Consider the following 15,123-nt stretch of genomic DNA (forward strand, 5'->3'; position numbering starts at 1 on the left):
TTCCTTTCGTTTTAGAATCTTGAGACATCTTGTGATATCATTGGGATTGATTGAACCCTTCAGTTTTGATCATACTTTATAGTACTTATCCTTCATTTATTTCTCTTGATTAAACCCTTAGGTCAAGCCTCTTTAAATGGAACTCTAGCCTATGTTAAACTCTTTTAAGTCAGTTTTGGTAGCAGTCGCCGCATTTATTGTACCCTAGGAGGGCGGGCTATTACAGTTGGTATCAGAGCCTCAATTTCTTTCCGCTCTGGACCCAAGAGTCTTTTCAAAATTTCAAACCTATCCTTGTAATCGTTTACTAACGCACTAAATACGGAAGGCTCAACACCGCAACTCGTCCCGTTCAACCATGAAGAAAGAGGTACAAATTATTACCATGACTTATGATTGGAATATATTGCTCTTGAAAATTTCGGTGGGAAATGTTATTTTTGTGAAAATAGAAAGCATGCTTTAAGTGTTGGAAATAGTGTGAATGTGAAGCGATGCTTCCCGAATGGTGATCCGTTGAATGTTGTATGAGAACTTGTGAAAATTGTGAAATGCGGAATGTGATTACGTGAGATTATGTTGCAATGTTTGCGATGCTTAGACATGGACTTCTTGGAACCTAGTATGCCTTAGTTATACGATCACAGCGCTTATATTAACAGTAGAAACGCGGAATGACTAGTATGAGACTTCAAGCTATGCTTGAAATTATAGAGTGCCTAAGGAGTAGGCCAGACTAAACGTGCTAAAACTTAGTTGTAGGTTGACAACTGCAGTATCACTTTCCTGAGTGATAGAACCAACGAAAATAAGTATATTCCGAACTTTGGTGTATCCTTACAATGGCGAGATCATACCTAAGATCTAATAAAACTATGCAGTCTTGCATACCAGACCAAAATGGCGACGCGACACAAATACGACGACATTAAGACCACGTGTATAATGGCAATCGAAAAAGACTATGTGACATGGCAAGAAGAAGACTTTGAAGATACGATGAATCTCAACTTGGAATCCAAGGTTTCGTAGAACGACGTTGCCATGTTCAGGCTCGGGAAAAATGTGCGAGGGAGTGCGACCTTCGTAGCTAGAATGAACGATTCTTTTAGTCAACAGTACTTACTTGGATCCTAAGAAATTTTTTTCGGAACCTGTCGATTAACAGTGAGCCCTTGTTATCTAAGACCTTGTTGGACTCGCAATTTGCAAGTAATACCCATTATTTCTTTTCCTATATCGAGTCATGACTCACTTGGCTTGAAATTGTGTTTGCCCTTGTAACTTTGGACCTCTTGCTTGAGCAGTATCCTTTAATTCGTCGTTCATAACTACGATATTTGATTTTATGAGCTTCTATCATTGAACTTCATTCCTAAAATTGTTTGTAGTTATGACCTTCAGTATGATCACATCTCCAAACCTGTTTTCTTCAAAGGATGGAATATTCTTCTTGGAACTTTGGTTCACCCCTTTATTTTGTAACCATGTTTGTGGCAAGCTCTTTCTGGCAGAAGTGAAATTCTTTTTAGCTCGGTTTCACTACATATATTGTTTCACACCCAATGATTTTTCTTTCCTCAGCACCAAGTTAAGGCTATCATGTTCTCTTCTTCCTTAACGGTTCTGAAAAGTTCCAATCACTTTGAGTTGCCCTTAACAAAACCGTTGAACCATTATCAGTGCTACTTCATGACATTTGTCTATATTTTTAAATTCTGACGCGACTGATTGTTTTAGGCCTTGACATGTTTGATCAATAACCGCTGTCCGAAATTTTTGCAAATTTTGATCGGGCAGTCTGGTATGGAACTTGAGATTTCTAAAGATTTTATTCACCTTACCATTTTACTTTCACATTTGCGTCACCCCTTCTCGTTCGTTGTACTAAGACCCCTTTGAGACCACATTTTGAGATTCTATGGGGAATTCGCACCTTTTATCTTGCAATGAGCTACTTCTACTCTTTTCTACCTTATTGCGTGAACCTACTTATCCGTTCTATTTTCTTCCGAGTACCTTTCATCTTGTTGTGCTGTTTGACACGGCGCATCGCATTCTTTCATATCTGAGTTATGTGTGCGTACTTTGAGCTAGCCTATTAGAAAATCTGAACGTAGAATGATGGTGTCCTCACCAGTAGGAGGAATAGTAGAAATCTCTCAAACGTACTTGAACGTAGAAATCGTACTAGGAGAACTTATGTTAGTCGCTCACGACCTGCAAGTTATGGCGATGGGAGATATCGACGTAATCTTAGGAATGGATTGGTTGACCGCGAACTTTACGACGATTCGTTATAAGGAGAGACAGATATCCCTACACGCTCCGGGTAAAGAACCCATCGTATACCACAGAATCTCGATGAACCGGCGAACCGCTATAATCTTTGCGCTGCAAGCCACCGCGATGATAAAGAAAGGACGTCCTGCATGCCTTGTCTATCTCCACGGAGAGGAGAAGGAGGAAAGGAAGATAGAAGAAGTCGCTGTCGTACAAGATTTTCCAGACGTTTTTCCCGAGGTGTTACCTGGATCGCCGCCAGTTCGACAATTAGAATTCACGATCGACCTCGAACCTGGAGCCACACCCGTATCCAAGGCACCGTACCGAATGGCGCCTAAGGAATTGGAAGAACTCAAGATACAACTGCAAGAGCTCATGGATTTAGGTTTCGTTAGGCCTAGTGTTTCGCCATGGGGCACTTGGACCCGAGGCCATTGAGGAGATGGTCGAAATCGTTCGACAAATCCGCGCGAGAATGAAGAAAGCCCAAGACAGACAAAAGTCTTACGCTGACGTCCGACGGACCGACTTACAATTTCAAACCGGTGATAAATTTTTTCTCAAGGTATCCCTGTCGAAGGGGATAATACGTTTCGGTGTTAAGGGAAAGTTGAAGCCGCGATTTATCGGATCTTACGAAATCTTAGAAAGAGTAGGACCCGTTGCGTATCGGTTAGCACTACCCCCAAGCCTTGGGAACGTGCACAACGTTTCCATGTGTCGCAGTTGCGGAAGTACGTATTCGACCCGACACACGTGATTCACTACGAGGAAGTTGCGTTGAATCCAGACTTGAGCTACGAGGAGCTACCCAGATGATCCTGGATCGAAAGGTTCAAACCTTGAGAAACAAATCTGTCGCCTCAGTGAAAATACTTTGGAGAAATCACGGGCACGAAGAAGCCACATGAGAGCTTGAGGACAAGATGATGGAACTATACCCCGAACTCTTCCCATGAAGGTACCAAATTTTGGGACGAAATTTCTTTTAAGATTGGTAGAATGTAACACCCCACTTTTTCGAACCCTAATTTTAGAGCCGAAAATTTAATTTCCTAATTTGTGACTTAGGAGACGTGAATTAATTGACGAACGAAGTTATGACCGAGTCGGGTTTAGGGTTGCGTTGGAAGTTTGAAAAGTCAAACTTGTTGATTATATGACGTGGCATGCGAATATTTGAATTAAAGGTGAAATTATGTGATGATTTAATTGTTTAAGAGTGAGTGAGATTTTTAGGATACTATTCCATAACCTTTTCCTTGGAATTTTCGAAAATCATAGCCTTAGTGGAGAAAATCCCATTTTTCCGGATTTAATTTAATTCTTGGGATATTTATCCAAATTAAATCCAAAACCCAATTATTCTCTATTTCCTAATAAGAAAAATCGAACCCTATTGTTTTAAGGTAATTTTCGAAAATCACCTATATTTGGGAAGGAAGAATTATTTTATTTTTAATTGATCCCTTATTGATTTCCTTCCATACCTAGAATTTAAATATTCTACCAAATCTTTCCATACCTCAAGGAGATCTTGCCATATCTTATTTTAGTTAATATAAAAGATCCATTCCTTATTTAAAGGAGAAAATACACGCCTATTTCATTTCCCAATAGGGAGGATTTTTATTTTTATTTTGCTCCGTGATATTTTATTCTACTCCGTAAAATATACAAAACAAAATCTTGGCTAATTAAAAGCCATATATTTCGAAAATCCCCATGCTTGAATCCTAGATCTTTTTCTTCCTCCCTACTCCACAATATTTGTTTTTAATTAATTATGGAGAATCAAATCTTACCAAATATTCTATATTATTTACCTAAAGATCTTATTGAGCACTATAAATAAGAGAAACCCCTAACCCTAGCCATCACAATTTTCGCCCCCTCCTTCTCTCCACTCTCTCTCAATTTTCTTCTACTTTACTCCAATAATCCTTCATCCTTTGAGAAGAATTAGAGTTTGAGCCTCAAGATTTTTGAAGAACCAAGTCTTTATTTCGTTTCTACCGTTCGTTATTCTCAAAAAGGTATTCTCATATTAACCTTCTTCTTTCTACTCGATTCCTCTTCTTTTTAACCGATTAATCGGTATTCTTGAACCCTCATGCATCTTGTTGAGTGAAAGTGGGATAAAGGGGATATGGAAATATGTATGCATGTGTGTGGCGTGTGTGCGTGTGGGTGTGGCGAGTGTGTGTGCGTGTGTGTGTTGTGTGTATGTTGGCAAAATACTCTTGTGTGACATATGTTGATGTTAGATCTAGAGTTGAGATGCGAATGGAACTTATGTGATGAACATGGCCTTGAATGATGACGTTAAGATAAATCGATGGGAAGGGAAAAGCTTTGAGACATGCATGAGTTAGGAGTTTGTGTTGAATCTGATTGTGATATATGTCTATGTGATTAAAAGGTGAAACCTCGGTTGCGAACCAGGATAACAAAGGAAAGAACATACTTGAAATCTAAGCAGTCGAGGTGGGCCTTATTCCTAAACTCTTTTATGTTGCAAATTTATGTAAGTGGAGAGATAAGGGTGGTTTAACTGTTATGCCATGCCTATGTTTGTTTTGTGATGATATTGTGTGCCTGATGCCTAGTTTGTGAGTACGCTCCATTAGGCTACAGTGGCTATGGATATGTTTAAACAAATTCGGGTCTGAGTACGGGCCGCAAACCCTACCAGGCTGTGTACACGGTGGGATCGGGAGCCGTCCTTGCTAGTCGGCCGGTCTCGTGGGCGAAAAGTGTGGCCACACTTTCGTCGCACTATGGAAATGATGAGATTGTGGAAAGTGATGAGGAAATTGGGGAGTTGTTTGATTGACCAATCTATGGAAATATTTTTGTGATACTCGTTGAATATTTATCTTGAAAAGTGTAAAACCTCGAGTTCACTATCGTAAGGGTGGCATAACTTATAAAATGTTTTGGCAACGAGTTCACTGAGTATTTCTAAATACTCAGCCCTGCATGTGTTTTCCTTATGTGCAGGTTGAACGACGACGAGCGGTGGCGGGTGTTGAGCATATTAACTAATTAAGATGGGTGTTTTGAACTTCAAGCGTAGTTGTGTCTCCATACATAGCTGCACTTTCTCTTGGTCATTTCCGCTGAATTTTCTTTGAAACACTTTAGTATTATTTGGATATTTTGCACTTGTTCCTTTCGTTTTAGAATCTTGAGACATCTTGTGATATCATTGGGATTTATTGAACCCTTCAGTTTTGATCATACTTTATAGTACTTATCCTTCATTTATTTCTGTTGATTAAACTTTTGACTTGCGACTCTGATAGTCCGTTTTATACTTAGGTCAAGCCTCTTTAAATGGAACCCTAGTCTATGTTAAACTCTTTTAAGTCAGTTTTGGTAGCACTCGCCGCATTAATTGTAATTATATTCGTAGTATGTTTTTAGAGATTTAGGAATATACATTTTTATTTGAGGAAGAATGTCGTGTGCTATTTATCTTGCATTTAGTTTAATATTTATGTTCCAGTATAAAAGATGTTACTAATAGTTATTTATATCATGGAATTTGGTCTAATTTTGGTTAATCTGTCAAAATATTAAATCACAAAATTTAGGTTGTTCTCAATGATCTCATTCACGTAAATAAAGTTGTAAAATGTAGACATTTATTATACTAATGTGATACTACTAATATTTTAGAAAAATTGAAATTTTGTGATTTAATATTCATATTAATGTTACAGGACTTACCAAAAATATTACTAATTTCGTCTCATAGTACTCGCACTTTTCATTTTAGACCGTAAACTTTGGATTGATTTTAGTATGATTAAATTAATATTTTAATTATAATGAGTGATCACTAAATAAAGGAACATTTAACTAACATAAATATATTAATCAAATACTCTGATTCTGTCACGACCGCACTTTCTAAGGATAGAAAGCTCGGTTGATCGTGACTAGGGGAGGATGAAAGAAGCGGGGAAGAAAGGGGAAAACTGTGGCACAACTGAACTTGAACTGAAATAACTTGTAATATATATAAAAATCAGAGTGCATGGTACAAGAGAATGAAATCTCGACTTTTACATTTCAGCGGAAGAGTCAAGAGCAGATGACATCGTGTATGGAGACACGACGCATCCAAGTATTATTTTTATCGAAGGATCTTCATCGCCTGTGCTCAACACCGTCCGCCGTCATCACTGCTCAACCTGCACATTTTTAAAACATATGCAGGGCTAGGTACTTGGTGTACTCAGTGGACACGTGCCGAAATATATTTTACTAAAAACTGATTTTGTCAAGTCACTCCTACGTAAACTCGGGATTTTAAGCAAAATATCCGAGAACAGCATTTTCCTTCTCATTTTTCAAAAGCGATCTGTCGATCTATTTTCCTGGAACTTATGCCATATCTGAACTAACTCATGGTGAAACGAAGTCACAACTCCTGGTGAAACGAATTCACAAACTCCTGGTGAAACGAATTCACAACTCCTGGTGAAATAAATTCACAAACTCCTGGTGAAATAAATTCATAAACTCCTGGTGAAACGAATTCACAACTCCTGGTGAAACGAATTCACAACTCCTGGTGAAATGAATTCACAACTCCTGGTGAAATAAATTCACAAACTCCTGGTGAAATAAATTGACAACTCCTGGTGAAATGAATTCACAAACTCCTGGTCTAGTAGCGACATCGCCCTTGCTAGACAATCAGATAGGCAAAGTTCAAAACAAAACATGGCTTGACATAACTTTCAAAAACTTCTTTTTCCTCGTAAACATATTTGACTAACACTCATTTTTTTATCGGTCATAGTCGAACTCATAACTTTCAAATATCAACCAAGGCTAACAGTTCATAAGCACTCGTTAAGTAACACACACTGTCACATAACATAAATAACATCACTTTCACTTTAAGTAAATAGCACTCTTCATAAGACTGCACATTAAATAGCAAACTCGCACTTAATATCATATTTTAAATAGAAAGCGCACCAAATACTTTTCATAAAAACTGCAAACATACTTTAAACTGAAAGCTCACTAAAATACTTTAGTTCGAAAGCCCACGTAAAAACACTTTAGTTCGAAAGCCTACGTAACATCATATCATGAATAAAAAGCTCACTAAAATACTTTAGTTCAAAAGGCCACGTAAAAACACTTTAGTTCGAAAGCCACCTCATTCGCTTAAAACTCCTTAAATTGATTTTTCCTACACTCCGCCTTTACTCGCAGAGATAGCCTTTTGAAAGCAAACAACGTACTAATAAGACTCAAGAAGTTCTCATACTTATAGGAATGCAAGTCCCTAATTAATTCTCTTATCTTTCGTTCACTTCTAGGAAATTTTTAGAAACTTGCATATTAATTAAATCGGGAAATTTAATTAATAGCACTTCTTTATTAAACTTAATTATTTTCGTGGCTCGAGAATGTCGTCTCTCTTTTCTCCTATTTCCTAAGCGGCCACCCGAGGCGTCGCGAGGCGACGCCGGTCGGCCCTTCGCATCTCGCAGTTAAATATCTTCCATCTTCGGAAACTTAGCAAATTATTCGGGAATTAATCAATTGAGCTCCAACTCAAGTCCTTAAATTAATCCCAACCAACAAATAACTTCTTAAGTCCAAAATTAAGAGTTCTCGGCCCAAACAGTAAATCTCTTAGCCCACTAATTAAATGGGAATATCTCATCACCTCATTTAATTCATATGGCCCAAGCTAAATTAAATTGTAGTTCATCCAAGGTTTAAATAATTCTCGGCCCACTTTCTTAACTAAATTACAATTTCTTTACTCTCCAAATCTTTCAAATAAAGAATGATACTTGGCCCAATTCTTTAATTTCAGCTCATGTGTAGAATTAATTCCTTTGGCCCCAATCTAGAATTTAGTAGTGGCCCAACAATTTAAATTGGAATCAATCCAATTATATACTCCTATCGGTCAACTCCCTCTAAACATCATTCCTTTGCTCATTCCCCATAATTTTCAATTAGAATTTTCCCAAACTGAGAAAAAGCAGCGGCGAGTTCTCCTCTTCTCACGCCTCTTCTCCGGCGAAATCGCCTCTACCTCACGGCTCTCTGGCGATTTCGTGCCCGGGGTGACTCCAATCCCCCCTCAAATCGGACTTCTCTCTCTCATTCACTTCTCCATTCACCAATTAAGTTTTTTTCAAATCCCTAAAATTAGAGAACACGGCAGCGCGCCTTTCCTCTCCGGCGAAATCGCCGCTATCTCGACGGGATTTCGGAGTCCCGTCGGCGCGTACCCCTTCCTCCATCGAGTTCTCTTTCTCCAGCGAACGCCCTCCGGCGAGTTCTGTTCCTCCTTGGTGACGTCAGCAGTGGAGAGGAGGCGTCGCCTCAACTCCGTGCCTCAGTAACTCGCCGCCTCGCCGGCTGCTGCTCCGTTGTCTCCGTCCTCGCCGAGCTGCCTCTCCTCTTAAGCTCTTCTCTGTCGAGTTCTCTAGGAGGCAGCGATTCCGGACATCTCTCGATCTCTCCTCGACGGCGCCGACACCAGCCGCCTCGCTCTGCTGCTCTGGCAGCGCCTCCGCTCCAGCCAGATCTCCTGGAGCTCGTTGCTGCCCGTCTGTCGCCGGGCAGCTTCGCCGAATACTCCTCACTCCAAAGCTAAGTCCCCAATCCCTTAGTCCCTTTTTAGTTTAGAATTACTAAAGCTTTGATCTTGGGCAGACTGTTATTGTTGATTCATCACTTGATATGGGGAGTCTAATTGCATTTGAGAGGGATTTGAGAAAGAATGTAGCTACTGGAATAAGTCTTATTGTGATGGGTTCTGTTTCTAAGTTTCATTCAGAGTTGCTATGGTTCTAAGTTCTTGGTTACCTACTGTGCTAGCTCTATATGATGCAAGGTTATTGGGTGTTGAGGTTGTTACCTCACTTTGATTCCTCTTGGAAGGGACCGATGTCCAGCCTCAAAATCTCCTCCTTGCTCCTCCTCCCTTCCTTGCTATATTCCTTGACATATTTGGTGAAATTATAGTGTTGAGAATGAGGGGAGGAGAAGGAGATTGGGGTTGTTTATATAGTGCTCTATTCTTGGCTTTTTGTGCTTGAGACTTGGAGGCAAAGGCTCTTATTTTGGGGCTGCCAGCTCTACCTCTTTTGAGCTTCATGTTCATGTTATTCTTACTACTTTGGTGTATGTGTGGCTGTCTCTCTCTTGGCTATTTCCTCAGCCTTGATCGGTGGGAAAACTAGAATTTTGCTCATGTCTATATTGGGCTTGTGTAGAGGCTCATTCTACTATGCTCTCTTGTCTTGGTTCCTCTTTGATGCTAGTTGAGAATGCGACAAAAAATAGGCTGACTTCATGCTCTAAATGGCAGCCTCCTAGCTGCACTATTTTCGTCTATTACTCCACTTTCCTATTTGAGCTTGTGCCTCCCTTCCTTGTTATTTGTGAGTCATCTTCTAACCCCATTTTTGTGCTAATTTGCAGGTACATGGCTGGAGCTATGGAGTCTTGTGGCTGCTCCCTAATCGAGAAAGAGAGTGAGGGAGAAAGAAAGAAGATGCTCCTCTAGAGATCCCTTGGCTCCATCACCAAAATAGCTAGCTTCCAAACTTGTTGATTAGTGTTGTAGGATAAAGGGTGTTGAATAGATGTGTGTGTTGTCACTCTCACATATGTAAACATGTGCTAGATGTATCTCCAACATTCTTGTATATCTTATTCCTCACATATTTATTTAGTAAAAGCATAGCCTTTACTTTTATCCTTGAAATATAAATTTCCCTGCACTTTATTTCCAATCGTCTCTTTGTCAAATTTTTTTTTATACTCCAAAACTAGTGCAAGAAAACTCGGGTTGTTACAGATTCTTACTTAAAACATAAATAATGTAAGTAGTTTAGGACGAACCGAAATATAAGAGTGCAAGTAACACGGGACAAAGGGAGTACTAAACTTCATAATTTGAATGAATATTATCACATACTATAAAAATATTTTTACATTTGAAATTCATTATTTATTTGTGTATTTATCATTTTATAATTTTATAAAAATAAGTAGGAAAGGTAAGATTTTTGAAATACTATTTTAAATATATATATTATTTTTAAAATTTCAGCACCGGCTTATTTGGATTTCTAGTTCCGTCCCTGATTTTACTGCATTTTTCGAACTTGTGTTACTTGATTTTACTTCACTGTTGTGGAGGTTAGTTGTGCTTAAGCCGTGGTCTTTTATTTGTTATGCATTTACGTTCTATACCAAGAGTACATTTTTATGTTTATTGTGTGAATGTTCGTAGAATTTATTTCTTGCAAACAAGTTAATGCTCATTTATTTTCTTGTTAAGGTAGTAAACCAGACTCTTCGAACTCCCTTTGTTCTTTTATTGTACGAATACATTTAGCTCTTGCATGCCTAGTTTGTTGTGTTTATTTCCGAGATGTTTGATTTTGTAGTTACTCTTACGGTAGAAAGAAGAAACGAATGAGGAGCTAATTTGGTTGTTGAAGTGATGAGGAACATCCTTACTTTAATCACTTACTACTTGTTTTGTTTTCATTTTTAGTCCAAAATTGTAGAATAATACAACTGCAATTATTCAGTGCATGATTATACTCTTCTCCAATAATTGAATGATAATTATTAAGGCTTCATTATTAGTTAGATGAGTTATAAATTTCATTTGTACACATGAAACACGTAGGCTATATATTTATTTTAATGTGCACCATCGACTAAGGGACATGAATCTCGTGAATCAGTATATTTTATTTCAGTTTGCATCAATGACCATATAATGAAATTGGATTTGATTCGTTTTGCACCTTCCTATGTATAGTTTATTTTTATACATCAGATTATTTTTATACATAAAGTTTCAATAATTTAAGGATAAACTAAAGCCAACCATCAAGGTTACAGCCAGCCACAATCCTATATATATTGAAGCGAAATCAAATTACCAAGAAACAGAAAGCAAAAAAATTACAGCTGATCTGAAATATGTCTACCATTAGCATGCAAGTATCCATCCTTAGGAAGCCAGTAAAGTCTTTCCATGGCTTGCATAGGAGAGCTTCAAAGGCGCGGTGTGTCTCTCGTACTTCACCCGTGGCTCTCCTCAAGGCTCGTTGCTCCACACCACTTGAAGAAGCTCATCAAATACGACGCTCTGGAAACTACGAGCCTTCCCTCTGGGATTTCAGTTACATTCAGTCTCTCAACACTCGCTATAAGGTATGATTACTGGTTTCTAAATATATATACGTACTCCCTCTGTTTGCCACTAAATGTTCTAGTTTTCCATTTTCGTCTAGTTTGCCATAATGTTTCATTTTACCATTACTATTTTTGGCGAGTAGACCTGATTTCACTCACATTTTATAACAAAATAAATATATAAAAATATGACACATTGTACATTTTATTGCCGGAGGGAGTACTTTAGTCACAACTAATGCAATTTATATGAATATTTAAATAGGAGGAGACAGACTTAAAAAGGGAAGCTGAGTTGATTGTGCAAGTGAAGATAATGCTAAATGATAAAATGGAGGCTGTTCATCAATTGGAGTTGATTGATGACTTGAAATATCTTGGACTATCTTATTTCTTTCAAGATGAGATTAAGGAGATTTTAAGTTTTATATTTAGTGGTAACACATGTTTCCACAATAATGAAGCAGAAGATCAAAAAGATTTGTATTTCACCGCTCTTGGATTCAGAATTCTCAGACAACATGGTATCAATGTTCCCCAAGGTGGTACTAAAACTTGTTACAACTTGTGCTTTTAACATATTTTATTTCTCTGAGTATTATATCTAAATATAGGATATGATCTTAATCTTAATCGCAGAGGTATTCGATTGTTTCAAGAACGAGAAGGGTAGCGATTTCAAGGCAAGCCTCGGCCACGATACGAAAGGAATGTTACAACTTTACGAAGCATCATTCCTATTGAGAGAAGGTGAAGATACATTGGAGCTAGCAAGGCAATTTTCCACAAAATGTCTGCATAAAAAGCTTGATGAAGATGGTGGCGATGAAATTGACGAAAATCTGTTATCGTGGATTCGCCACTCTTTGGATCTTCCTCTTCACTGGAGGGTTCAAAGACTTGAGGCAAGATGGTTCTTAGATGCTTACGCGAGAAGACCAGACAAGAATCCACACATTTTCAAGCTTGCGAAACTCGACTTCAATACCATGCAAGGAACATATCAACAAGAATTGAAAGATATCTGGAGGTATATATCACACTGAGAATTGATGTTCATTTATTTCTTAATTAATTAATTAATTGATTTATTTAATTTTGTTTGGTGGCATTATAGATGGTGGAGTAATACAGGCTTTGCTGAAAAACTACCATTTGCAAGGGATAGGATTGTGGAATCCTTCTTTTGGGGAGTTGGAATGTTTGAGCCTTATCACTATGGATCTCAGAGAAAAATGGCTGCTATTTTTATTATGCTGATAACAGTTCTAGATGATATTTATGATGTGTATGGCACCCTAGATGAGCTGCAACTTTTTACAGACATCATTGGGAGGTGAGTAATATATATTTTGACAGCACACCGGATATGATTAGTTGATAACTATGTCAACAACCTACGTTATGGATGTCAACATGAAAGACATTTGTATGTCAGTATGTAAATATCGATTTCAACCAAAGGTATACAACTACATTTAGTTGACAATACAAATGTGTTCGTGTTGACATCCATACGTAAGTTGTTGACATAGTTATATGTTGTCACTTTAAGATAGTTGTCAATTGAATCGAAGAATTGATGGATTGACCAATTGAATTTAAATTTCAGATGGGACAATGAATCCATAACCCAACTACCATATTACATGCAAGTTTTTTATTTGGCACTCAACAACTACATTTCTGAGGTGGCATACCATGTTCTCAAAGAGCAACATTTCATCTGTATCCCCTATCTACAGAAATCAGTACATATACATACCTTCATTTCTCTCTACATTGTGAAATGAAAGAAATCATGTTGATTCTTGGTACCAATATATTTTTTTCTCTTGCAGTGGATAGATTTGGTTGGAACATATTTGAAAGAGGCAAAGTGGTACTACAATGGATATACACCAAGCCTAGAAGAATATCTCAACAATGCCAAGATTTCAATAGGATCTCCTAATTTAATATCGCAGCTATATTTCACATTCGCAAATGGAGATGACAAAACGGCCATCGACAGCTTGTACCAATATCACAACATACTTTACTTAGCAGGAAGGATTTCAAGGCTTGCTGATGATCTTGGGACATCTCAGGTACTTAAATAATTTATTTTCTTTTTTGGATTGTTCCACTTTAGTGTATCTGAGCATTTTTTTTGGTTTGTCTTACTTTATTTTCTCTTTATCTCTCTACCTTTTTTCCTTTCATAGTTTATTCTCCTTTCCCTTAACTCACTTTAAATATAATTTCTTAAATCTCGTGCTAAAAAGAAAAGTCGCTACTACATATGGACAGATGGAGTAATTTATATGCTTTTGAATGTTTTATCTTATTGGTATTTCTTTCATCACATGAAGCACGAGCTGGAGAGAGGGGACGTGCCGAAAGCAATCCAGTGTCACATGAAGGACAGAAATGCTTCGGAGGAGGAGGCGCGAGACCATGTGAGGTTTCTGATTGGGGAGGCATGGAAGGAGATGAACACGGAGGTGGCAGCTGGTTGTCCGTTTCCAAATGATTTGGTTGCGGCTGCGGCTAATCTTGGAAGAGCGGCGCAGTTTATATATCTTGACGGAGATGGTCACGGAGTGCAACACTCAGGAATACATCAACAGATGAGTGGCTTGCTGTTTCAGCCATATACCTGAGTACTTATTTGGCAATCAACAATTTTAATGTGGGGCTTGATCTACTTACATAGCCCAGGCATGCTATATTATATGTATATATATGGCATGATTAGCAAGATACTTGCTGAATTTGTATAAAGGTTAATGTATTTCCTAAATCCAATCATGGTCCAACTCCTAGTATTATTATATATATTACTTTAACTAGTATTACACTCGATGCTATGCACGGACTAATATATATTTAAAACATTGATTTACATCACAAATTAATTAAATAAAATTAGAATTAATATTATATGAAAGTTGTAAACAAAATGAGTAACAAAGTTTTAGTTAAATAAGGATTACAAATATATACAAATCAGAACCAGAAGAAACTTGAAACAATTAATCAGAATATAATGTTCTAGCATTAAATCATAGAAGATAAAAACAGTATTGGATAATACAAATGGGTAGTTACTCGTAATTTTTTATATCTTCTTAATATATATTATATTAACTTCAGAATTTAAAGAACTAGCAACCTCTTCATTACAAACTAAAATCTTCAAAGTTTCACTACTCATTTCATTTTTCAACAAAACTCGAAGATAAAATAACTCGTTTGCCTTGCTTGGAGCCATTTGTTGCACATCTTATAACGTAATAAAATACATATACAATTTAAAAATTAATTAATAAAATATATTTTATCATAACTTTAAAATGGAAAAAAATTAATAACCAACATTAGATTAAAAAACAGAAAAATCTAAAGACTTACTATTGAAAAGAAAATTTCTGATTGTTAAAATATGAAAGAAATAAAATCGTGGTAATATAGTACTCCCTCCGTTCCATAGTAATAGAGGCATTTCATTTTGTGCACTCGTTTTAAAAAAATAATTATAAATAGTTAAAGTGGAGAAAAAGTAAACTAAGAGAGAGAATATTATAAATAAGACTCTTCTCTACATTATTCTTTTTCTTACTTTACTTTTTCTCCACTTTA

At 37.3% G+C, this 15,123-nt stretch overlaps 1 protein-coding gene across 1 annotated transcript; it reads left to right on the top strand.

Annotated features, from left to right (window-relative positions):
* The first annotated feature begins 11,266 nt into the window (after window positions 1-11,266).
* Window positions 11,267-14,319, top strand: LOC125208619 (sabinene synthase 1, chloroplastic-like). Its single transcript, XM_048108271.2, has 7 exons — window positions 11,267-11,517; window positions 11,765-12,041; window positions 12,139-12,529; window positions 12,617-12,835; window positions 13,112-13,250; window positions 13,341-13,589; window positions 13,854-14,319. The coding sequence occupies exons 1-7, from the start codon at window positions 11,284-11,286 to the stop codon at window positions 14,142-14,144; spliced, it is 1,800 nt and encodes a 599-aa protein (XP_047964228.1). The 5' UTR covers window positions 11,267-11,283; the 3' UTR covers window positions 14,145-14,319.
* Window positions 14,320-15,123: the final 804 nt, after the last annotated feature.

The sequence above is a fragment of the Salvia hispanica genome, chromosome 6 (genome assembly GCF_029641045.1).
Source record: "Salvia hispanica isolate PSC_SH4W2 chromosome 6, Shi_PSC_v1, whole genome shotgun sequence".
NCBI lineage: Eukaryota > Viridiplantae > Streptophyta > Magnoliopsida > Lamiales > Lamiaceae > Salvia > Salvia hispanica.

Excerpts from the sequence above, each read along its gene's own strand:
- LOC125208619 (XM_048108271.2), top strand. The coding sequence starts at position 11,284 with ATGTCTACCATTAGCATGCAAGTATCCATCCTTAGGAAGCCAGTAAAG. Across the intron at positions 11,518-11,764 it reads CTCTCAACACTCGCTATAAG|GAGGAGACAGACTTAAAAAG; the intron begins GTATGATTACTG and ends ATATTTAAATAG. Across the intron at positions 13,590-13,853 it reads ATGATCTTGGGACATCTCAG|CACGAGCTGGAGAGAGGGGA; the intron begins GTACTTAAATAA and ends CATCACATGAAG.